Source organism: Struthio camelus, chromosome 17, assembly GCF_040807025.1.
Source record: "Struthio camelus isolate bStrCam1 chromosome 17, bStrCam1.hap1, whole genome shotgun sequence".
NCBI classification, from domain to species: Eukaryota; Metazoa; Chordata; class Aves; order Struthioniformes; family Struthionidae; genus Struthio; species Struthio camelus.
Window position 1 is genome coordinate 21,115,376 of NC_090958.1, and position 25,779 is coordinate 21,141,154.

General features: G+C 40.9%; 1 protein-coding gene and 1 long non-coding RNA gene across 4 annotated transcripts in view; one reads left to right on the forward strand and one right to left on the reverse strand.

The window, feature by feature from the left end:
• SUSD2 (sushi domain containing 2) overlaps positions 1–25,247 on the reverse strand; it is a 28,363-nt gene extending 3,116 nt beyond the window's left edge. The window contains exons 1-14 of one of the 3 annotated variants that reach the window (XM_068911606.1): positions 25,141–25,247; positions 23,156–23,360; positions 21,571–21,722; positions 20,903–21,070; positions 20,478–20,652; positions 19,804–20,005; positions 18,476–18,561; positions 17,604–17,872; positions 14,394–14,537; positions 11,611–11,766; positions 9,499–9,747; positions 7,456–7,728; positions 6,259–6,441; positions 864–954 (exon numbers count right to left, since the gene is read on the reverse strand). In XM_068911606.1, coding sequence (XP_068767707.1) covers positions 864–954; positions 6,259–6,441; positions 7,456–7,728; positions 9,499–9,747; positions 11,611–11,766; positions 14,394–14,537; positions 17,604–17,872; positions 18,476–18,561; positions 19,804–20,005; positions 20,478–20,652; positions 20,903–21,070; positions 21,571–21,722; positions 23,156–23,360; positions 25,141–25,207 — 2,420 coding nt within the window. In that variant the 5' untranslated portion in view covers positions 25,208–25,247. The remainder of the gene's footprint in view (positions 1–863; positions 955–6,258; positions 6,442–7,455; positions 7,729–9,498; positions 9,748–11,610; positions 11,767–14,393; positions 14,538–17,603; positions 17,873–18,475; positions 18,562–19,803; positions 20,006–20,477; positions 20,653–20,902; positions 21,071–21,570; positions 21,723–23,155; positions 23,361–25,140) is intronic. The other 2 variants (XM_068911608.1, XM_068911607.1) reach the window with 2 other exon arrangements.
• On the forward strand, positions 851–4,884 carry LOC138061430 (uncharacterized). The gene is made up of 3 exons (XR_011135173.1): positions 851–987; positions 1,686–1,764; positions 3,149–4,884. It is a non-coding gene; the product is annotated as an uncharacterized lncRNA (long non-coding RNA).
• Positions 25,248–25,779: the final 532 nt, after the last annotated feature.

The following is a 25,779-nucleotide window of genomic DNA, read 5'->3' on the forward strand; positions in this document are numbered from 1 at the left end:
GTAAGATAGACACTCTGAAAGACACAGTTATTTGACGACTGAGCACAGACTCAATGATATATTCAGTGGTGGATACGGCTGTTATAGTGGGTTATGTTCCAAGAGCGCCTACAGGATGAACCTATTGGAAAGCCATGGAGCCAAAAATATATATTTTTAAAATGTCATGTTAATATTGGCTAACAGAATGGATTATATACAGAATAGATGAAATCATATCAACCTTTTAAAACTAATGACTAAAAAGTCACAGTAATTTATTAGCTACCACACATTTTGTAGGGATTTCTTTTAAACAGAAGTTTTTCTAGTGAGTTGTATTTTTATCAGCTTTGGTAGAAAGGTTCAAAGAATGTGCAGCAAACTGATACGACCCTTTAAATTCTATTCACGCCTTTGGCACAAGAGCTATAAGCCTTATCAAGGCAGATTCATGCATGCCTAAAGATGGGAAAAGGTTCAAATATGTGTGTTAAGTTACAGTGCCATGCAATGCATTCTTTAGATACCTCCAATTTATCTATTGGTATTATCAGCACATCTCTTCTTAAACAGAACTCTTTCAGAGAGGTGACCTTCTCAGCTAACAAAGAAATTATGACCCAAAATTTTGACCCAAAATCCTGTCCCCTTTCAATCAATCAATTGCATGTTTGCTTGTCCTGATAATATACTTCCAATACTGCTTAATAGTGTTCCAGCAGAGTACGAGAACTATCGCGACTTGATTTTTTTAATTAAAAATAGTAGTAGAAAAATATCAAGCTGGATTTCTTTTTCATTGAGAAAAATTAGTGAAAAAGGCATAACACTTGCTATTTCTTTAGCAGATTCCTTTTTGTTTAGTTCAGTTGAGTCCTTACCTCTCCTTTCTACACAAGAAAATCAGACGTGCCAAGACTACAAGACCGACAGTTCCAAATACACAGCCAAGCAGAATTACTTGCTTGACATCTGCGAAAAAAAGAGAGCAACCACAACATAACAGTAAGACACCAATATTTTTCTTTGTATGAATTTGTTTGAATGTAGTCATGTGTGAGAGTTTTTTCAAATTGTACATGTAGTGCTAATATTTTACTCTTTGTATTTGAGGAACAAACTGGTAAAGAGTAGGAACTCACATAATTCCTACATTTGAAGGATAGGCTATGATGGTTAGTGATTTATATGCAGTCAGTGTCATGAATCTACAATGCTCATTTAGAACTCTCTACCCCAATAACTGACAATTTTTCAATCAGTTTCCCAACTAGTTTGATTGCTTTAAAAATTGTCCTTATTTTTTACTAAAGTGATTTCTGATGATTAAATGAAGATATGCTTATGTTGGTATTCTGAAAGGACTCGGCAAGAGCATGAATTTGTTTTGCTGTTCAAGTCAAATTGGCTTGACATTATGACAGTGAGATACCTAAAAATATTGTGCAAAGCTCTTCCTTGAAAATTACAGTTTTGAAACTGTAACTGGTTTTTTCATGTGCTGTGTAGAAGAGGGAAAAAGCGACCGTTCTTGTGACACGTGAATATAGTGACCTGTTCTTCCATCAGATTATGAACACACTAAAAGTGTCAATTTAATTCTGAAGCTGAGTAATAAGGCTATGTGAAAGATGCAAAGAAATTGGACGTGAAACAGTTTTTGAAGAACAATTCTTCACTTCTGTTTTCTCATTCTACTGAAGGGTTGCAGACACCAGTGGGTCATTTCTGTCACTTCCCTACCGATGTAGGGTGGTGACAGCAGGATTCTCTACGGCTGTGGTGAGTAACAGAAGCTAAAGATATCACACAGATAAATTTTGGATGACATATAAGAGGACTGGTAAAATTTTAGGAGATGATGTAGTATCTTGAGTGAACAGTCTGGCAGAAGCAATGCTCTCTGAATTTTGCGTCCCACTTAAGAAAGAAAAATAGCAGCTGGAGTATCACCTCTGAAAAACTGAGAGTTCTAGTGTGAGGAATGTTTGTGCCAGGCTCAGAGCCAAAGGGCCAAACAGAGGTGTAGTCCCTTGTCTCTGAGACACTGTGGTATCCTAAGGTAGAACCAGATTTGGGCTCTGCCCTATTTGTGCACCTGTTAATAGCATTATCTGCATGTATCGGGGAGCATGCAGTCTGTCTGGAGATAGATGAGCAGTGGTGCATCTAACTGAGCTCTAACATCCCTTTTTGCCTGCTTCTCCATTGCTTTGTCATGCCTGTGGGAAGGACTGCCTAAGCTACAGCCTAACACACAGTGATGGCAGAGTGATGTAATTTACAATTCTGGGACCCTAGAATAGGTAGCTTGGCTTATACTGAAGTTTAAGGAAAGAAGTGAGATAGAGAAACTATTTTGCAGGCATGAATGCTTCATCCAGTAACCTCTGTACCAGGCCTAGTAACTTATGTTTGACTCAAACACCATTGTACAGACAGGCGCCCTGTCTCTGTCAAGCAGTAAGAGCCCACCACTGGTCTTGGTAGTTTGGCCCAGTGGTGAACTGTCTATTTTGTGAAAACTTTGTATTTCATTTCTAATCTCAAGTAATCTGTCTTCATTGTTACATATTTCACAGTCATCCCCCTGGAAACCAGAGATAAATAAAAATTCCACAGGAAATTCGCCTGATCTTTCTCATCTGAAAAAAAGGGGGAGAACTAATGAGATTTCTGCCAACTTTCCAAAAAAGAATGGTATTTACACAGAACCCAACCCTGGAAAATTAGACCTTGAAGGGATGAGAGGAGGGAAAGATACAAAAGCAGAGTGTGCTTAACAATACCAAATCATTGGCTATCATGAACAGATTATATATGTATATTGCTGAGATTTTATAACTTTTAGTTGCATTTTACTTCTGATTCTCCTTGTTCCTTTTTCTGGATGATTTCTTACTCTCCTGCTATGAGATGTTCTCTGAAGAGAGGTTGCTGTGGTAGTAGCAAGCCTTGCAGTGGAATTGTAATAGGAAGCATAGCAAAATAATTATTAGCAGAAGATTTCCATGGAAACTTTAATTCAAGGAAACAAAACTCAAAAGCAACAATATGCAGGCCTAAAAGCATAATTTGTGTTTGAAATTTCAAATGTAAAAATATAGCTTGCAAAATGTCTGGCATTTAATTTTCTTTTCTTACTTCTGCTTCCCTTCCTATCCAGTTTTCAAGATCCTCGTGCCTTCACTTTAGCTTTTCTAGATTGTGAAAAACAGAAGCATGTAGCAACTAAAAAACAAATCTGGATGATTTGCTTTACAAAGAGATTGAATTTGATGTGCTACAAAACTGCAGCAAGTGTAATGAATGCTGGAAAGAAGTTCCCCTGGAAGCTGGGAATAAGAGAAGTCTGGGCCTATATTCTTGATGAAAATGAAAGAAGTCATAGTTTGGAGGAAAAAAAAAAGTGTTTTAATAGTTCATGCTGGAAGTAAAAATGTGACCACTAAACACAGTGGCTAGGTCAGTGGTCACCCTTTCAGGCGCCCAAAAACTTGGAAGGGCCGTTCATTAATTTTGCCAGCATTTTTCTGGTATTAAGAAGGCCCTCTGTCACAGAGCTTGATAAAATGGATGTTGGTGAAATAGCAGCACATTGCTGTGTGGAGAGAAGAACAGTGAGGAAAACTGACGTCAGTAGCAACAGGTATATAGATGAAGATGTTTTCTGTAAGTACGCTGAATTCAAAATCTGCGTAAGGCAAACTGTCACTGGATTTCAACTCTGTTAGACTGCAGGCTAAAATGTATTTAGTGAAAAGCAAGTACTGGATATCCATGTTATAAAACTAATAGAGCATTAAACTCAAGTGAGAGGAACTTTGATCTGTTTTGCCAGCCTTCTCTGGAGAGACTTGGATCTCAGAAAAATAACTTTCTCGGGTGGAGACTGATATCCAGCAGCATATCTTCTGATGTCAAAGAAGGAATAAGGCTATACAGGGGTGCCATTACCAGGACATAGCAGTTAGAAAAAATGAGTGAAGAACCTTATATGCAATTTATATTTTATATTGTCTTGATTATGATATCCTGCTGACATGGGCAGCATTGTCACTCCAACTTCCTGAAGCTGAAAAAAATTACCACTTTTGACTCAAATTACAAATGAACTACAATCCCAAATTTCAAAAAGTAAGGAAGGTCTTTGTTACAATCAAATTAAAACTAAATCTTTCATACCTTCTTCTTCTTTGTCATCTTTCAGGAAACTGCTGGAAAACATTCATTTTTAGTTTGCTTATCCATAAAGCTGTGGCACTCCGTCATTCTGAACACAGTTGATTTCTGAATATATTCCAATTCCTTCCCTCTGATCTTTCAGCGCTGGGTTTGTGCCCCCTTTTCCCGAGTGTAAATGTTCACATCTAGTTTGCTTACTGAGACTGACTGGCTCATATCCAGTACGCATGCGGTTGATGGCAGCAACGGAAAAAAGTTCTAAGCTTTCAGTTTGGCAACATTTTTTGCCACTGATTCCTTTCAAGCTCTGGACTTACTCTGTGAAGATTTTATTCTTCTGAGACTTTTGATGAAAGATCTGTTATTACTGTGAACTAAGAAGGGTGTTAAATTATCTGCTAGAGCTTCCGAAACTCACATTTTCAACAGCTAACTAAGGTACTCCATAAGTATCTTTGGCCTATCATATTAAATAAAAAAGCATGACTGCCTCTAGCTATACTCTTTACAAAATAGCATCACTCCTGAGATTGGCCTCTGTGAACGCAGTCAGTTGCATATTGATTACTAACAGTCGTTGGTCTAAGATAACATTCCATAAACATTCACTCATCTATTTAAAATTAAGCAACATTGTCTGCTCTGTACTTGTTCTGTGCAAATGTTCAATAAATATTCTTTACGCTAAAGTCTAGTTTATTGCCCAAACTCACTCGTGGTTCGACTTGCCAATATCACTGATCAAACGAGTGGCAAACAAACAACTAGCTGGCACAGGCCTGCAAAGGCTGATGATATGTGTCTGCTGGCTAAGAACTCATCGTTGATGTGTTCTGCATTTTCTACATTTCTTTGGAAGGAGCTCAGAACGGAGAATTTTTTGATGGGACTTCCTTGCTGAGTATTTTCAGACCAAGTAACTCCGCATTAAAAGTGCTTCAACATTGCCACCTTGTGGACATGAAGAGTATATACGGGCTATGAGTAAAAGCTTTATTTTCTACACGAGCTGCCTGTTAGAAAACATTGTGCGGTTCTCTTTAAGTCATAGAGTCGGTCTAACTGTTACTAAATACAAAATTTCCAGGATAATTAGTAATCTAATAGTAGTGACAGAAGAGGGGTAATAAATTCCTGTTTTTTATAATGAATAGCATTACATCATTCACAATAATTTTCCTGCTATAAAATAATACATCGTATGTTCAAATAACATAGTGCTTCAGAATAAAAAAAAGCAGAGGTGTTCAGCAAGTGCAGGTTTATTAGGGGGAAGAGTGGGGAGAGGTCTGCTCCCTGCCCCCCCCCCGTTATCACAGACTGTTTAGTAATGAATTTCTCTTGAATGATTAATTTTAGAATGCATGACTTCATAAGTCACCCCTCAGATGGCTCAGAGTGGATCTATGTTTGCCCCAGTCCATTGCAAAGAAAGTTAAAACTAAATAAAGCATGACAGAATGAAGAATGACAACAAATGGTCGGGGACTGTGCCATCATTAATTCTGGAAAAATAGCTCTAAATATGTGGATACTCAAGGATTAAATATTTTATAGTTATCTATGTGTATGTATATATACCTAGAGGCATATATTTAGAAAACTGATGAAAGAACATTCGGGTTATAGGAGAAAGCACACAAAAATAATGCTATAAATAAGGATTGTTTTTCTGTCCTTTGTACCTACGTAATAATTATTACCTAAGTACTACACTTTCCAACTTTTCTACGAATGAGTTTGAAATTTATTTTAAATCGTCCATTCAAGAAGCATGACTACCAGTTCCTTTTGGTCAAACCAAGAGAGAGAGAGATGCATGTAGCCTATCTCATTATGCCCTGAATACTTCTATTTTTCTATTACAGATGATAGAAGTGGTGATGAGTTTAGCTTAAAAAAAAAAATCCTTGAAATATTAGAGTAGAAAGATTAAGTGCTAGTCTTTTTAGGAGCTCAAGGGTCTCACGTCCAATATCTTCCCAAGTAAAAGAAGCTACTTTTCTCAAGAGGCATCATGATATACTGATGCTGCCTTGTTTGTGATAGTGATTTACGATGACAAATTGTGACATATAAAAAGAAACAGACCTGTTCTCAGGATGCAGCTGGGTGTTTCCCCGGACCAGGCCCCTGTCGCTTGGCAGATTCTTTCCTTTGACCCAGTGAGTTCATAGCCCTGATTGCAGATGAAATGGACAGCTGAACCCAACAGATACTTCATTCCATCCTTTCTTCCGTTGGCTGGATGATCCAGCCAGCCACAAGAGATCACTAGTAAAGGAGAAATATTTGGTTAAAGTCTTTTGGATTTGGGTAGGCAAATCCACATCACAATGATTCACATAGTATTTTAGCAGCAACTCAAAGCAGGGCAAAGATTTTCAGGCCAATTGAAGGAGATGACTATGTTAGCATCCATCCAGTTTCCTTCATAGATTCCTTCCATAGATTGTGATTTTGCAGAAAACTGAAGCAAATTACATTTTCAGCCACATTTCCAGATTAGCCCTATGGAAAATTATTGCAGGATTCAGTGATAAAAGTGAAGGATATTGTCTTTGCCAGGCGCTGTTCTAAAACTTGGCTGGGAGGTACTCAGGTTGAAGATGGTGGTTGATATGTTCACTCTGGATCTGAATGTCTTGATGACCTAGCTCAAGATATGACTTTAGACACTTTACTCCTGCTGAGGTTGACCGATAGAAATCCCAGACCCTCAGAGCCTGGCAGGCATGTCTTGTTCAGGTTCTTGTTAGTATTTCAGATTTCCTGAATCTTGAAATTCCTGTTGTATGAAAGAGCTAAAAATCTTGGTTCTTTGTGTATCAATAGCTCTGTGTATAAGGTAAGCCTGCAACCCAGAAGGTAGGTCGCTAAGTTACCCCTAACAATAAGCGGTAATATCACATCATAAATGGACAAGGGAACTGAAAGTGAGATGGAAGAGCAGCCGTAGCGCACTTTGGGATTGTCTGATATTTGTTTACTTTTGCTTGTTTTTTAATTCTGAGGAGGACACATGAAGGCACAGAAAACGAAGCTGAAGTTTCTACACAGGGCAATGGGGGAATAGTTCAGATGATGCAAAAAAAAAATGTATTTTGTGTTTGTCTAAGTATCCCATCAGTGTAGAGTTTTCCTGGTACAATGATGATCCCTCCTGTTAAGAGTGTTTACAGGCACATGCGGTAACAGTTGAGCAAAGCTTCCTGTAATAGTCCCAACTCTTGAGATACCCTGCAGAAAGAACTGTAGTGGTAGATGTTTTGTTTAATGTCATCTCACCTGACTTTAGACTTTCTACGAGCCACTTGTGATTCTGATGAGATAGCCTTGTGGAATGTCCTACTTGAAGACTTCTTGTTGTCAGGACATCGAATCTGCAGAATGGGTCAGAGTCACAGACCAAGACCATGTCTTTCACCAAGGGATCAGCAGGGTCTTCATATGGAAAGAAGACTGGCAGAAAAGAAGAGTTGTGCTTTTCCCCATAAAAGAAATTGTTCAATAAGAACTCTGTGTCATAAGTAAAAAGGGAAGCTCCATTTTCAACAGCCCCTTGGGAGACAGAGAAAGAGACAGAGATTCATGTATAACTTTGCCTACAGACCTATACCACATTCTGATAGTAATCCAGGTGCTTATTTATGTAAACGTAGCTAGAGCTGGAAAAGACCTATGAGTCACAGAATCACAGAATGGTTGAGGTTGCAAGTGACCCCTGGAGATCATCCAGTCCAACCCCCCTGCTCCAGCAGGGTCCTCTAGAGCATATTGCCCAGGATCACATCCAGACGGGTTTTGAAGATCTCCAGGGAAGGAGACTCCACTACCTCTCTGGGCAACCTGTTCCAGTGCTCTGTCACCCTCACAGTCAAGAAGTTTTTCCTCATGTTCGGATGGAACTTCCTGTGTTTCAGTTTGTGCCCGTTGCCTCTCGTCCTATCACTGGGCACCACGGAGAAAAGTCTGGCTCCATCCTCCTGACACCCTCCCTTCAGATACATATGCACATTGATCAGATCCCCCTTGAGCCTTCTCTCCTCCAGGCTGGACAGGCCCAGCTCCCTCAGCCTTTCCTCAGATGAGAAATGCTCCAGTCCTGCAATCATTTTAGTAGCCCTTCGCTGGACTTGCTCAAGGAGCTCCAGGTCTCTCTTGTACTGAGGAGCCCAGAACTGGACACAGTACTCCAGGTGAGGCCTCACCAGGGCTGAGTAGAGGAGGAGGAGGATTACTTCCCTCAACCTGCTGGCAATGCTGTTCCTAACGCACCCCAGGATACCATTGGCCTTCTTGGGCACAATGCCCTACTTAGTACATCTTCCTTCCAGAGTTCGAGATCATTTTTCTTTTCATACTTTTCATCATTTTTCTTTTCATACCTTACTAAGGTCAGTATTTGGTTAACCTGGTGTTTGATCAGTTACTTAACATTACATCCAAATAATCTATACAGATAATGTAAGATTTTATATAAGGATGGTTTTTAGAGGCCTGCTGGCAAAATGGTGATAAAAAATACCTCAGATAGAACTAGCTCAACCAAACGTTACAAACAACACAAATCCGGATCCTATTTGTCCATAATCTATCATTTCTGGTGTGGTCCCGCTCTTTGCTTTTACCGTGCTACACATGAAACCTGCTGAAGTAGGAGCAGTGAGACTTTTCAGTATGATCTGAATCTCACTGTATGGCTACACTGTGCTTGATACAGAGAGTGACTGGTAGCTAGAGCATATTTTGCATCACATTTCTGGCTCATCTGCTTACCTGACATTAGGAGGAACGCAGACAATTTAACTCTGCAGGCTAGCCATAGCAGTCTATTCATTTTCATTAAATGAAAGCAGATATTCTTTTACCTTTTTAAAAAGGGACAATTATCAAATTGTCATTTAATAATTGATTATTAAAATTGTCAGCATGGTACTTAATGGAAACATCGCTAACATTCTGGAAAAAGATAGCTGACCCTGGATATTGCTGTACTTTTGTGACACTTCAGTCTCGCGATGCTGTGTCCAGCTGGCCACAGTAGATGATGGAATTCCGAAAGTGTAAGCTGTCAAATACGGACACAAACTGTTGATAGAACAAAGAGCAGGAGGTTCCCTCTTGGTTCTGGCTTCATCTATTTTGGTTAGCTATTTCACCCACTTGTATAAATAAGATCACATTTCTCTTCCTCCCTTTTCTCCCCTCCCTCCACCTTCCCCTTCCAGTACAGGATACTTAGCACAGATGTAATTTTCTAGTCAGTAAATCACAAACAATTTTGAATTTGCAAAGAAAATGAAATTATAGGTCAGATAAATCACTTACAGTCAGCTCCAAACTCAAACAGCTGCTGGGGATTGGCATGAACTGATATGGTTGTTTTGTTTTTGAAGGTATACTCATCCTCTGTATTACCATTCATTACCCCAAAGAGACCCTGTGTGTGATTCATAAAGTTTTCTGGGAGCAGGACCGTCAGCGTCAGAAATCCTCCACTTCCTCTTATTTCCACTCCAGTCCCAGAAGAGAACATCACTGTGATGTTCTGATCAACTGTAGAATGCAGAAAGAGACCTAGAACAATGAGAGGGAGAGGAAAAAATAGCTAATCATCCATAGTAAATAGCTTGTTGTGTCACCAGTTTTAACCATTTTTCTTACAGCATTTCCTCCCTTCCTCTCTGGGCTACATTCTGAGAAGCTTTTAAAGGGAGGCTGCACCTTCACACTGTCGATTTTGGGATGAGAAGAGGAGCACAGCCCTGAAAAGCTGGGCTTGGAACAGTAGATTTGTGTAACTGTGGTAAGTGCTACTACAGAGTAGTAGGAAAAAAAGGCTCATAGCTGATAGGAGCTGCATTGCCTTCTGCCGGCATCCCAGAGCAGAAGCTTTAAGATATCAGATGATTATATTAGCGTGTATCTGTGAGCTGGAAGCACTGCTCTCAACAGACACAGATTTCCTTTGCTCCTGGACTGTCTTGCCAAAACCTTCCCATTATGATTCCTTTTCCAAGGCCCATTACTGTCTCATCCATTTTTTCCTTGCCTGTATCTTTCTGCTTCTGCAGCTCCTTGTGTATGTATCCTTCCCTCTGCTCTTCATTATATTTTTCAGTCATTTGCGGTATACTATGTGCTAGCCACAGAAACTCCTTCTGCAGAACAGGAGGCTCACTGTTAAAATTGCAGTAATGTTTAGAATATTTGTCAAATTATCATAATGAGTAATCAAACGATCACGGCCATGGAAGAATAAAAATGTAACTGTTCATAGTCTCTTCTGGCAGAATAATGGAATAGCATCTGACCAATCAAGAGAGCACCCAGTATGGGAATGTGAAATTAAGTTTTATTTTAATATGTAGTTTGGTTATATTTTGTTATATTTCATTTTACTTTGGTAGGTTTAATTGCATTTGACCCAGTAGGCTCAAAATAGAACGAGGAGTAAGGAGTTCTTCATTCCATTCACCCTTCATGGGATGAGAAGGAAAACCACTGTTTCACAAGCCTCTGAAGCGTGGCATGGAAGAAGTGGGCATTGAAGCCAGCTATTACACATTTCAATATCATTGGCAGGATTGCATGCCATCCCTTTGTACTCCGCTCTTGCATCCTAGAAAGCTCAGAGAAGCACCAGGTGCGGGTAAAGGTCATTCATGTTATTTGGACATGCTAGGAGAGGAGAACATGCCACAGCCCAGCCTACAGGCAAATCTGATGGCTCCATCTCTTCCTGGACATAATGTCGGTACTTGCAGTTACAACTAGGTTATTTACTAGTAATGGTGATGACAAGCAGGAAGGTCACAGGATATGATGTGCTCACCCAAACTTTGACTCCTTGCTACACCTCTCCATAGGGATATAGTCACAGTGCGCTTCTCGGTAGCACGCTTGATCCGTGGCTATTTTGAAGGAGATTCATACCCTGTAACTCTGGTGGCCATATTCCTGCCCACAGTGTAGCATTCAAGTGTACAAATGGTATAGCTGTAATTGCTCTCAAAGGCCAGAGGAATCCATGCACCAGGCTACTATAAAGACAGGGCTAGCAAGGCAGATTAGATACATAGGGCATTCTCCCCCACACCCTGCCCTCAATTTGTTTTCTTCTGCTGAGGCCCATGCCAGCTGCACAATACCACTAATTCGGTCTTGACTCAGCGTCTCTCTTCATCACCTGGCAGCCACTGAACTGCAGAAAGTCAGGTTAAAGAATAAAATACCATTAGCTGGGATATTGCTAGTCCTTTGTTTAATTTCTCATATAATTTTCAGAGTGACCTGCAGTCTGTTTTTCAAAAGTACAGTGAAAAGAGAGTTGAAACACATGCATCTAGAAATATTATACGGGCTACACGGGAAGACAAAGCATGCCTGGAACACAAGCACAGTAATCAGTAGCTTTCAAGGCTGATATTTGTATCTAACCTTTTAAGTCCAGCCAACTTTGCTCGGAGAAGTTGACGACCTTTTGGTTCAACAGGACCTCCAGATTCAAATCCGCTGAGTAGCGTACCTCGATCACATCAGAGTTGTTCTCCTGCATGGCCACTGCAGACAAGCCTGTCACCTGAGCCTCCGTTCCTTCCAAACAAAAAAAATAACCCCTCCAAATACCCCACATCATATAAAGTATATATGGAAAGTAATAATCATACAAGGAAAAAACATATTTGCTAAAAATGAATAAATATGATTATTTGTGTTTGAGGGAATTGTTAAGGATCTAAATCACATATAAACTCATAATTTAATTCTCCTACCACTATAATGTATCAAAAGCAGAATGTTAAATACGCAAAAAGTCTGGAAATACTAAATTCTTCAACGCAATGGCAGTAGCAGAGGTATGTTAGAAGAACGGGTCATCTCCTTCTTGCACGTTAATCTCTTTGAGTACGGCCTAGGAAAACCCATGATCTCAAGGATCATGGAAATAATTGGGAGAATAAAACAGCAGGCAGATTTAGGGATGAACAAGAACTAAGCAGTTGATCTCAAAGTATAATACAGTACCAATCTGGTAAACTCCAGAATGGACTGCTCACTGACTCATGCCACTTCTCCCACAGCCACAGCAAAATGTATCAAGAGCCTAATATTTCCCTGATAATCCCTATTCCATCCAGTGTGATATTTAATATGAGGATTCTATGAGTATACTGGATGCTGTTACCCACAGACGATTTTTAATCCATCCCAACAATTTTACCAGAAATACCAAATTTTTAAATGGCATCTCAGATGTGAGCCGGAATACCCTTTCCTGAAGCCAGCCTGTTATCTTATGCTCCATGGGCACGAGATATGGGAAAAGCATAGATGAAAGTATCCGATATAAGGCTTTTCAAGTTTTAAAGAGAAACAAGATGCCATTCGGCTGTTTTATACTCAATTTCTTTCCTCATTTTAAAACGTGGATATATATGACCATCTCCATCTGACAAGCTGGTTCGCGATCTGCCCAGTCAGATGATGAAGGCCACAGGTACCTCTAGGCTTTGTGCCCTAGGCTCTGTTTCACAAACAAGCCAAAAGAATAGGACAATTAGGCCCATTGAACAAAAATGATCCCCTCAGCCACGTTCATGTCAGACATTCTGTACTTTTCTACTAGCTTGGGATATTCAGAAAGAACTTTTTCCCCATTCCGAAGATGTTCTCTCAGCTCCCTCTGGGACATTTTTTTCTCTGTCAACACAGGCGTACCTATACACTTAACACAGGAGGAATATAAAACAGGACATGCGCTTACCTGCTTCCTATTAATCACCAGCTACCATATGATCAGAATGCATCAGCTGGGAGTTATGCCTGCTGACTGATTCCTAGAATTGACCTCATCTTTCTTTACAGATGGGGATGGGTGTGGAGAGAAATGAGAGCTGTTTTCTTGAGTTCTTAAAGGCAACATATATATCCTTAAACCTTCATTATTCAGACCCAACAAAACTAACAAATAACCTTTGATAAGGAAGTAATTTTTTTTTTTCCTGAACATCTTAACTGCCTTCTGATTTGCTTCAAAATGCTGATCTTTCACAAATGGCCAACTTGCCTGAAAGAAATAACTTTTTTCAAAAAACTTCTGGCAATTTCAATAATAAAAAGGACACTACCATGTTCTTTCCATCTTTGCAAAATAATGCTTTTTGTAACTAAAGTTCAGAAAAATCTGTTTCCATTTATTTTCTTATGCTTAAAAAAAAAAAAAAGGCATTCCTCCTTTCTTGCTGTTACATACTTCTAAAGCACTTTTGGACTTGCATAGCCAAAGGCTTATCTTTCTTCCCATGCATGTATATCAGTTGGCCCAAAAAGAGATGCCTGCCCCTACAGCTTTTCATTTGAACTTCAGTACTTCTCACAGGCTCTCTTTCTTCCAGATCACATAGGAATTATCTCATCCATATCTCGCCACCTCTCTTTACATTGTCATATTATGCAACATAAAAGAGATTCTATTAATATCTAACTTCTGTCACAGGTCAGTAACCATTCTCCATCAAACTATTCCTTGCTGTTTAATTCTGGAATTATTTATGTTGTCTCACATGTGATTCTTTCAGCTTGTCTTTGATGGATTTCCCCAAGCTACATCAGCATCCTGTAATTATTACAGAACAATCTTGTAAAGATTTAAATTTATTCTTAACTAGTACTTTGTATTCCTGACTTCATTTTGGAGTCTGCGATTTATCTGGAACTCATGTGCTCATTTACCGTGGTAAATCTCCTTTTGGAGATTTGCAAAGTTCAAACTATAATCAGTTCTCTTGACTACTGTTTTCCTGGGCTTTTACTTTCTGTCTTGAATCTTATTTAACGCAACAGAGTTAAGCAGATAACACTAGCCTTGCTCTACATGCATATGAGGAAATATTGTGCGTCACAGCTGTGTTTTTAAACATGGTGCAAGTAACTCAACTCAATCTTTTGTCAGTTATCTTATAGTGAAGTTTGAATATCTATACTGACTACCCGGAAAACACAAATGTATATGGATAATAAAAAGTTATGTTGTCGCTGATAAGAACATCAGTCAGAGATGTTCCTCTGTCCGAGAATGGAGCCCAGAGAGGCAGTAGTCAGCTTGGTAACTGGTTAAGGAGGGAAAAAAGGAAAAGAGAAGATAGGAGGAATGCTATAAAGAGTAAATCAAGCAGCCTCATATGCTATTGTCATCAGCGCTTCCTCTCTTGCCAACTTACCATTGGGAAAGTGTGCCTGCTGGGTCCTCCCTTGCACTCTTAGGGATGTCAGATCAGACTCCACGAATGTGTATTCCCCTTGGCCTTTGAAGGTGAAGTTCAGACCATCAAATGTGATGAAGTGAGGATCCCCAAAAGCAGATGCTGTTTTAAGCAGTGAAAAGAGAAATCAGAAAAATTGAAAAATGCAACTCATTACAATTCCTAGGCTCACCAGAAAAAAAAAAAATCTCTCTGTGGTGATCCAAAGAATGGCACTTTTAGAGAAAGAAAAAAAAATGCAAGAGGGAGGCTGATCTGTGGTAAATGTGACATGAGGTACAAGCTTGACAACACACCTTGAATAGCACTGTGGGAACACTTAGAAATGTCATTCCAGTTACTCTTGCCTTCATCCAGCAACATTTAGGACAAAAGCTCCAAAGGCTGTCATGTGCAGCAATGCTTACCTTGTAGGCAGCCTACTGGAATCCTCACCCTCAGGCTAGATGCCTGATTCCCATGTAATGCATGGGAAGACCTGGGCACGAAGGCAGGGCTATTCCAAAAGCAGCTCACCAGGGACCTTTCAAAAGTAGCTGGAAGTGAGAGTCAGAGGAACAGGATGGGACTTTGAAGTCTCATCTGGCCAGGACAGAGAGAGATGCCATGATTCACAGCCCTGAAACCTCTCTGAAATTCAGCAGATATCCTTGATTTTCCCATTCAGAACAGTAAGAGGGAAGAAGGTCCTTCTCCCCCAGCCCCCAAACAAAAAAGTTGCTGAAATTGTGCCATCTTACCTGTGATGTGAACCATAACATGCTTAAAGAAGTCCATATGACAGGAGGGTCCCTAACTGCTTGGTTGTTAAGTACTTTGGGATGATTGCCTCTCTCTATCTTGCCTGAAGGAGAGTCCCTTCCATAAATCATATGCACTAGATCAGGGGAAAGAAGGTCATTTTTCCCCTCAGTAGTTAGTGCACTCACTTGGGATTTGCAGGCTAAAATGCAAGTCCCTAATCTAATTAATTACACCAAACATCTCCAATATAAAACCCCAGTAACGAAGACCTGCCCCTGAGTGGTAGGTTCAAGAAGTTTCTTCACATTAGGCAAAGGAAGTATTTAAGCAAAGCATCTCATGTTCCAGGACAGTTCTCTACGTACTGAGGTACATCACTTTTTTTGAGGTGTTTTTCCACTGTGTCCATTTTAGGCATGCTCTGAGAAGTTTTTAGCATTAAGATCTTTGTAGAGGGATTGGTGGAGTTTGAAGGTTACTCTTCTCAGAGGCTTAGGCTTGCATGACGTCAATGAGTCTCTCCTATGTCTCTCCTATGAAGAAAGGCTGAGAGAGCTGGGCCTGTTGAGCCTGGAGAAGAGAAGACTGAGAGGCGATCTCATCAACGTGTATAAGTATCTGAAGGGGGAGTGTCAAGAGGATGAGGCCAGCCTCTTCTCCGTGGTGCCCAGTGACAGGACAAGAGGCAACGGGCACAAACTGAAACACGGGAAGTTCCATCCGAACATGAGGAAAAACTTCTTGACTGTGAGGGTGACAGAGCACTGGAACAGGTTGCCCAGAGAGGTAGTGGAGTCTCCTTCCCTGGAGATCTTCAAAACCCGTCTGGATGTGATCCTGGGCAATATGCTCTAGAGGACCCTGCTGGAGCAGGGGGGTTGGACTAGCTGATCTCCAGAGGTCCCTTCCAACCTCAACCATTCTGTGATTCTGTGAGTATTCTGCTGACTGTGCAGTCACACAGGCAGTTTGGTGTATACTTCCCAGAAGAAAGCCAAGCATCTTTGGGGCTTAGTGAGAACTGCATGATGAATTTTGTCACGTCTGAACAATGGCCCAACTGCATTTGGGAATCTTGTGAGATCATGTGCTTCACATCCCTCATCAACTGTCTTTGCTTAAGAGAGGCACATTTTAGCCTTTCTTTCATGCAGAGGAACTGTCAGGGCCCTGAGTACACTAATAGGTCTTAATTGCCCTGACTAGCCTCACCTGGGCCCTCTATCTACACGCTCAGCTCATTGACCCATGGGCTCTGTCTAAGCTCAGGCCTGGGCCTTCAGTCCCTGCCTGAGCTATGTCGCAGGTGTGCCTGCCTCCAGCTCTGACGCAGCTGTGCCTGTGCCTGGCTGTGAACACTGTAGACCTAGAACCTGGCCTGCAGACTGACTTCCTGGCTTGACTTTGGACCTATCTCATCCCTGCAAACCTATCTGGCAATCTGGACTCCCAGTTGACCCTGGCTGTCGTCCTTGGGCGTGCCCTGCTCACTTCACTTGCGTACAGTGGGAGTGGGCCCTGGCTGGCAAGGCCCCTGCCATGCCAGCCTTGCTACTACACTTGGCTCCCAGCTCCCCAGTCTTTGGGGAGAAGTTGGCCCTTGCTGCTTTCTGACAGGGACTTTCGATGGGGGAATCAGCAGCGACTATGATTATTAACTATTGCTAGTCCTGGGAGAGTCTCAAAGGAACCACCAAGAACCAAAAAAAGCTGTTAAAATGAGGGACATGCAAAAAAAAAATAAATCAAAGATCAGTTCAACTTTACGAGAGAGGCAGGTGAGGGCAGCAAAGCTAAGGCATCAAGCCTAGCTCGTGTCATGTTATGTCATGTTAAGCTAGATCCCTTAGCGCCCTCTCCAGTTTTCTCCTTTTTGCCTGAAAAGAATCACTGCTTCCTTGTTGTTTCCTTCTTTAATGGAGGACACAGTTCTGCTGGAGGTACCTGTACCCTTGCAGTGTAGAAGAAGACAAGACATGAGGCAGCAATAGAAGTATGGTGAGACTCAAGGACTACTTCCTAAAAGCAAGGGGAAGGAACAATAGAGACACTAGCAAATAGTAAGACTTCCATATTTGACGAGTAGCATTTTTTAGCATGACAGCTTTTTCTAGCTATTGCCAAGCTGTCATCAAACATCCCTCACCTCTTTCGGAGAAAGTGCCCACAGACATTAAGAAGCCATGGAGATTACAAACTTCAGCTGTTTAGTTTCCAGGGGTTAATGAGATACTCAAGAGATGAAAATCTTGCAGGAGAGTTAAAAAAAACAAATGGTTTTTGCCACTGACCAATCAGCTGAAGCCTTCCACGGCAATTTTCCAGCAGCCGTTGTACCCTCAGCATTGTCAGCTGAGAATACACTGCATACCAAAACTAAATCTAAAATAGCTATACCCCACAATGGAATTCTGAAACCCTTACCAGCTCGAGGCGGGTGGTACGTCCTGCAGTCGCTGGAGGGCCGACGTTTCATGTAGAATTGACAATTATCGGACCACAGGCAGCAGTAATAGAAGCTGATGACATCATAAAGCCAATGGGAAAAGCCAGGTATCTGGGGAGGCTTCAAGAACGGTGGAGAACCCCAATCATGGCCTCGATCAGGTGTGCTGCCTCCTGTGGAGTCTTGTGCGAGGATCTGGGTCCCTGTAGCGTCATAGCAACACTGCTGCCCTGCTGCGTACTGGGGACTGATTGAGAAATGCAGCGAGAAGAAAGTCACCATTCAGCTCTGTGAAGTCCATTTGTGTTTGGAGTTCACCTATTGCTTTTTTATGGACGTAGCTAAATGTTTTTGTTAGCAAACTTCATATGATGTCTGGAAATTACACATCTCAGTTACATTTTTTTTTCTATTTTTGTAAGATAGACTATATGAGGTAGTGGGAGGGAGGGGGCTATAACCAAGGCAGTAAGGAAGTTCTGTAGGCCTTATAACTGCAGGAATATTGCCCTGTTTAAAACTGTTCTAATCGGATGAGTGCAAAGACTAACTTGTTGAACTAAAGCAGACCAATACAAGAAAGGCTTAATTAGGTCTAATCGAGTTTCTTTTAGGCATTAGTGCTTGTTTAGGCATACTGAGGTTTAGGGCAGTGCAATTAATTGTTTAGTAAGTCTAAAGCCTTAACTTCCTCTCAGTAAGGAGGGCTAATAAGTGACTCAGAAGGAAACAATGGTTGCTATGCACCTGAGAGTTGAGGGTCCAGAGACCTTTGTGACTTTTCTGGTAACGCAATCATCTCAAGTGGAACAAGTCATAAAAAAATGCAGTTTTAAAAAATTTTCTTTACCTGGCTTGAATGGCCCTCACACAATGCACAGCCCCAGGGTGGTAAGTACACACACTCCCCTTTTCAATGTCACAGCCATAATCGGTCTGAAAAAGATGAGCGCTCACACTTAATAGAGTTCTCATTTTGTCTTTTCTATTTTTATGTCCTCTTCCCTCCCCTTTGTCTCTGAGACATGTGGATAGTCCAAATGGCCTGGCTGTGGTTCTGCTGTTTGCATTACAGAGCATATTTTGACCTCCACACTATCAGCATGATTTGTCATTAGTTTGAGCTGGAAGAACATCCCAAATAACAAGACTGCAAATTCAGTAACAGTCCTTTTTACTGGAGCGTTGTGTAGCACGGTATAGGAAAAATAGTGAATTTAATACTGAAGTGATTGGAGCAAGTAGAGACATGTTAGTCTAATCTCAGTGTTTTGCGGACTATTACAGCAGACCTTGAAGAACAGATGGGGGTAAACGGGGAATTCAACTGTAAGCATAACAAAGATCATGTCAGACTAAGCTTATACTTTTGTGCTATGTATTTAGATGGAGGCAGTAGATTTAATCTTTTCTCTTTATGTGTTTTTGTGTGTATGATTTAAAATGTACATCATGTTTGGAGCTTCGTAACCGGGAAAGGATGGTAACAAAAAATATCTAACGTGTTTATTTTCCATATGCATAAATACACTGCCATCATTTGGTATCATAAATAGGAGAGAAAGTCACAACACCTGCTCTGTAAGTCCATGTTGTAAGTCTGAAAATGTAAAATAAATGGCAATTGATTTCTTAGAGTGCATCAGTTCCTTCAAAACAGCCAAGCATAAAAGGCAGAAGGAAGCAGGAGATAGGAAACACTGGATTACAGACTATGGACCTAAGCTCCAGAAAAATATGGAAGGGCTTGCAGCAAATTATGGTATACCTGGCAGAAATGCAGTCTGCTTCTTCTGGCATGGTAATGTACTAGGATATCGATTACAGACACAGACTGCCAACTCGTAGGACACTGAAGAAATCATCCCTGCTCCCAGCTCCACAGGGCTCACTGTGCCCTCCCTGAGTGTTTTTTATCCACCTGTTGAATCACTGTCTTAATTTCCTATTAGAAGATGGTTTCAGCTGGGTGTCCTACAGGCACTTTTTTATTCATACTGCCCGAATAACCCGTATTTGCCTCTGCCATTTGACATGTTACTTGTGCAAATATAATGTTATTTCCTTATATTGAATTTTAGAGGGAACAGGGGTGTGTGGGGAGTGGGGGAAGTACAGGAGTCCCTAAATTCCTGCATGGAACCATAATAAACTAGAGCGCTCTGTTTACTAACTTACATGGAACCTGCCAGTGTCAGCCCTTGCCTGTGCCAAAGTGCAAGGACAATCTATAATTTCTTCAAGGAAGTTTGGAAGCTTCTCCTCCTTCCTGTCCCATTCTAGGCATTTAGCAGTTGCCCATGCAGTTGGGTCATTTCTGAAGTCTTCCCCGAGGTGCCAAGCCAATGCATGCTCTGAGCTCCAGATTGACAGAGTGTTGCTGGGGAAAGAAAAAAAAAGGAAAAGAAAGGAAAGGAAAGGGAAGGGAAGGGAAGGGAAGGGAAGGGAAGGGAAGGGAAGGGAAGGGAAAGACAAAAAGTTTATCAGATGGCTGAGGAAGCACTATTTTTACAGTAATTCTGGTTCTTAATCACTAACTATAATTATGAGGAATCTTACAACCTGAAATTTTTCTTTGACTACCACGGTATCTCCCATTAGATATCTTCAATACTGTGTTTGCAATTAATTTTTATCTTGTGCTAATTAGCGAAGGTAATTGCATGTTTTTCTTTAGATGTGGTCTACGCCCAACACGTAAGTGGTGTAGTTTTTGAAGAGGGTATGCTAGATTTCTGTTCTTTACAAAACAGGGCTTGAGCCCTGCTTTTAAACATCAAAGGAGGTGGCAGCTTTACTATAGGAAGCAATAGTAAGGTACCTATGATAAATGAATGTCAGGAAGTACTTGCCTCTGCCCGTCAGAACAGCTGCTGGGTGTAATTCTCAAAATTCCAAAGTCCCAATTACTATAATTTCCTTTAGCAGGTACAGGTGTGAAAGAAAATGTCCCAGTATTGGGTGCTTCTCTTGCCAAAGTATAAAGATAGTTCCATTTGGCCAACCAGTTGTCTGAGTAACTGTCACCTGTGACATAAAGGAAGAAAATGCTTTTGGATGCTGGAAAAGAAGTTACCTACACTACTGCAATTGGCTATCTCCACCATGTGGAAATGAAGAGGAAAAGCTGACATTATAGTCTTGAGTTATTTATACTTGCATATCTTTTCCTCAGGCTTCAGTGAAAGTGGTAGGAGCATGCTGCACAGACCCCCCTGCACAAAAGTTACACAAGATGATGGCTGCTTACGTGCAGATAGGCAAAGTGTCACTTTACCTGTTTCCTCATATCCCCAGACTTCTATATTGATATGGGTTGCTGGAAGTGCCTTTTGTGCCCAGGTGAGAGTTAAGTTTCCGTCAGTGTTGGGGGTGCCATAATATTGCCATTTTGTTTCATTTACCAGCACACATTTTTCTTCCTCTGAAACTCTGTTGTGATGTACTGCATTACAGACAAGAAAAAGAAGGATTAATGACATTTTTGCTTTGCATAGCCCTAAAAAGGTGCCACTATAGCATAAGATTTAGCAGTATTTCCCCTGTGTGTGTTTCCTAACAGGATGCATGATATAAAAAGAGTAAGTTGAAGCTGAGAGAATGTAGAACCTTGAATAATGTGTGTGCAGTCCTTAGATTTCAATATCAGGATGCAGTTATTTTCTGATAGGAGCAGCTACTAAAAGGGCACTGTTTTGGTCAGTCTTACGTTAGACCAGGAATTTTTATGACTTAACGCTGTTGGTGCTAAACAGCTGCAGAACAAGACTGCTGTGAAAGCTCATCTCTCAAAATACAAATTACCATGAGGGGAGCAAGAACGACTTTTCTGAGGTCAAACAGCCCATTTAGGAAGAAAAGTGATTAAAAGGGAAGGCTTACATAATGTGCCCGTGGAGCAAGAATACAAAAACAAGGAGGATACTGTAAACTTAATTAAGTAACCTGATAACCAAGTTCCAGAGTATGGAAACGTCAGCCCATCATCTGCGGAAACTTCAAAGGGGACAAAACCAGTCTCATACAGCAACGGGGAGATGCAGTGGGCTTTTCCGTCCTTAGCAATATAGCCACTGGTTTCGATTTTCTGCTTGAACCTGTTAACATTGAAAACATCTTTCAGTGTGCTGCTGAGAGACAGAAAATTCCAAATGTCTCAGTTGTGTTTCATTAAGCAATCTTGTATTGTGTGTAGATCATTCGAAACCCCTTGTTGTTTTGCCTGTAGCAGCGAATATAAACTTGAAAAGCTCACGTGTACTTTGTGCTTATATTACAGCAGTGTGAATTCTGCTGCGCGCTGCACAAATACACAGTGAGCTGCAAGCCTCAGATTTACTATTTAATTACTGGGGGGAAGGGAGTGTGATAAATTAGTAACAAACAACAAAGGGAGAGCAGTAAGACAAAAGTGATGTTAATGCCATAGGATTATAAGATGGCTAACAATGACGGCGATACAGAGGTGTCACAGACAGATTTCGTTTTCTTTTTTTTTTTTTTTTTTTTGCTAGCAAAACCTATGAACGCAATGAAGGTCATTCGGTCATTTAACGCCATTCTAGAATTTATGTTGCAAAGATTAACTGAGAACTCGTTACTTATAATAGAATCATCTGCTTGCAATTAGGGTTCTTGGCCAGTATCCTGAAGTATAATCCTACCCAGAACTCTCCCAGATAATAGACATAGGGTGACTGTATTGCTACTCCATGTATTGTAGGAAGTTTGAGGCCTGCCAGTAAGCAGTATCTTTGCTTGTCTGCACTGAAGTTTGTACTGGCTACGATAAAACAACTGTGCAGGTAATTCACAGTGCAAAGCTGTATTTTACAGAATGAATTCCTGTGTTTCCCAAAGGCCTGTGGTAAAAAAAGTTAACGGTTTTCCTGATGTAGGACTAAAAGTCATTTCAGGTGCTGCTATCCAGATGGCAAAGATTCAAAAATCTTACTTAGAGCCATCAGTGGAAAAAGGTCAGGACATCAATGCCAGAAAAATGCAGTATACCTTATGTATCATATGCATGTTTACAAAATGACATATTTAGGTTCTAAGGCTTTGTCTTACGGGCCAAAAATAAGGTGTCCTACCTGGATTTCTTTCTCATTGCTGGAGTTCTGTTTCGGTTTGAGAAATTAGTATTTCTTTTTTCCAGAAGTGGCATGCTAACAAAAATACTAACAACCCTGAACAAGCCCTGAAAGAAATCCCTTTTAGAAAAGTCACTGTTGTGATATGTTAAGGGAAGGACTAACAGGGCAATGATTGTCTCATGGAATGACTCAGCCCAAAATAAATGATCCTGTGTAGAAATACATACAAGATGCATTCTTGAGGTGAGGGTGAGGGTTAGCAGAGTTTTTTGCATGTTTAAGGAGTTAGAAGAATTCTGACAACTTTATAAAGTTCGCTTTCATTCCTGTACAGACAAGTCCTGTTTTGTGGCAACTACTTACTGTTGGAAATTCTCAGTGAGATTACAAAGGTTCATCTCTCTCTGATGCAGGATTATTAAATCATGACCCACCTGCATCTCAGCCCAGAAGAGGTATTAAAAGCTGTATTTTCAATCTCAAAGTCTTTGCCTCCCATCAGGGATCCTGAGTATGGAGAAATTTGAAGGCAAAATTCTTTATAATCAGGACAGCAAATCCTCAAGGACTGGCATGTCGCGTGGCAAGAGCAGGTACTGAGCAGCTCCCCACATTGGTGTGAGCAAGAATCTCGAGTTCCTTGTTTAAAAAAAAAAAAAGTAAGGGAAGAAAAAGACTCAGTTAGGAATGTTACTGAGCTCTTCTAGATGGTTTCTGAAACAGAAAAATAATGTCAAAAGAACTACTGTAAATAAATGAAGTATGGTGTTTACGTTAGATGGACATTAGACTGGCAATGTATTTAGATGAAGGGTGTAGTCTCCTGTGTATTAAAGTGGCTCTGTTTTGAATAGAGAAATACATTTATTTACCTCCTAACCAATACATAACGCATGTGGTTTTCCATCTCCATGTGTTTTTTCCATCTAATAGAAGGAGAATCATGAATCTCCGGAGCAGTCCTTTGGTGAGTATCACCCATCATATTTATCAGTAAGAGGAGCTCTTACGCAGCAAACCAGAATGAGATCCCATTGTTGTCAAGACTACACAGGAATCAATGAGAATGGAAGCCTGGATCTCTTGGGTGAATGGAAAGCTAACATTAAGGACACAGTGTCCTCCAACATCAGACTATGAAAAGCTACTAAAATACATTTCTGCTGTGTGTTTTGTCCGAGTCTAATCTTAACAATGTAGCTGTTAAGGTATGCAGACAGAGAGGCTCTGGCCTGAGGGTTAGCTGGCTGAACAGAACGTGAAAAACTGCTGGACATGAAATGAAAAATTGCTGAACACAACAGACAATACAGTCAAAAGCTGACAGAAGTTACAAATAGCACTGTGAGGAACGGCTGGATTTCACAGATGGTTAAGGGGGAGTTCCATGAGAGACAGCCAAGCTTCACACATAGTTGGAAGGGAGTATTGGGGACCTTTTGCGGACTGGAATCTTGCAAGGCTAACACTGTGTGTATGTTTATGCGAAGGCTGTCTGTGTTTATGTGGGTGCCCGTAAGGGCATTGTTCTCTGTTACTCTGTGTCTGGCTGTGTTAGTGTGATGTGTGTGGTATGTGTATCTGCCTCTTTGGAACAGGGGCTCAGCCTCAGTACTTAGCTAGACCTACGACAGCAGCCACATCTGTAGGACTGAGACAGGAGGAACTTCCTGCATCTGAAGGTTCACCAGATCCAGCTGTAGTCGATCAGAAAGGAGAAATCTACTGGGCCCCAAAGCCAACTGGATTCAGTTACACCTTAAAGGTTACTAGCAACGTATGAACAAGACTAGGAGAGGAAAAATAATTTCTGGTTTATGGTCACCCTCTGACAGGGCTAAAGAGCATTGCTTCCAGTTCCAGGCATGTCAGCTTCTGTCAAAAAGAGGAGAAAATATCTGAATTTTGTTTTGTGTTGGGGGAGGGGGCGGGGAGGGTCGTTTGGTTTTCTTGGTAGAGTGGAGAGCGCAAGAAGAGGAAAAAGTAGTAAAATATCTCTCTCCGCTGGCCTAGCTCCTTCATGCTGGGATAATATGGGAGTGTGAGGCAGGAAGGAACAGGAGTGGTAGTGGGTCAGAAACAAAGGTCAGCCTTCATTTTCTGCGAGAAAACCTTTCTGTCATGGAGTTAGTAATGCCTGTTCAATAAAGGGAGCTAGAGAGTTGATCCAGGTCCTTACAAACAGTTACCACGCTCTCCAGATTGTCTGTTTACTTACAGAAGAGATCCACTGTCCTACTGGAAATGGACAGGAGGAAGAGGTTGAAAATTACAAGGTACGGATAAGAGTGAGCTTGTGTGCCTTGGCTTCAGCGTGTACAAATGGTATCAGTAATTTATTACTGAGGTGCATATTCTGAGCTTCGGAAGTGAAAAAGGTTTGTAGATTAAAGCAGAAAAGTTGTTGAAAGTCACTCACCTGCATTCCAAAGGGCAGCAAGGGAGAAGGGAACGAAGAAAGAGACACCTATGCCAATGAATTTCATGATTTGTCCAGATGATTCAAGATGGGTGATTGTAATTGACTTTGTGCCTGTCAGGGAAAAGCCTTTTATAGAAACACGTGCCCAGAAATGATCAAGATTCTCACAGTTCAAAGGTTTGTTGTAAGTTACTGAAGCAAAACAAACTGAAGGAGATGCTCCTTTTCAGAGTTTCTCTCTGACTCAGGAACTAAGTGTAAACAGGAAAAGATGAGAAAAACCCTAGTCAGTACAACTACTGTACGTTATTTTAATAGTTACTTTTTTGAAAAGCAAGGAAGCGTATGTTGTTCTTGCAAGCATTTCTGCTCCAGAGTTCAGGACCATCGCGTCATTGGCACAAGGTATATGTTTTAACTTTATTGGAGAGAGTGACAACAGTTATCGATAAGAGGAGCCATAAAGAGTAGATGCTGACAGTACACTTTTGTTCAGGAGATACTGAGACACTGAGAAAGCACACGTTTTACTGCATAAAGTGTGCCGGGAGAGGGTTGTAAATGAGAGAAGTAAAAAAGTTCTGAGGAAGCTATAACTGAAAATAGCAGTATGCTTGCTGGTAGAGGAATGACATG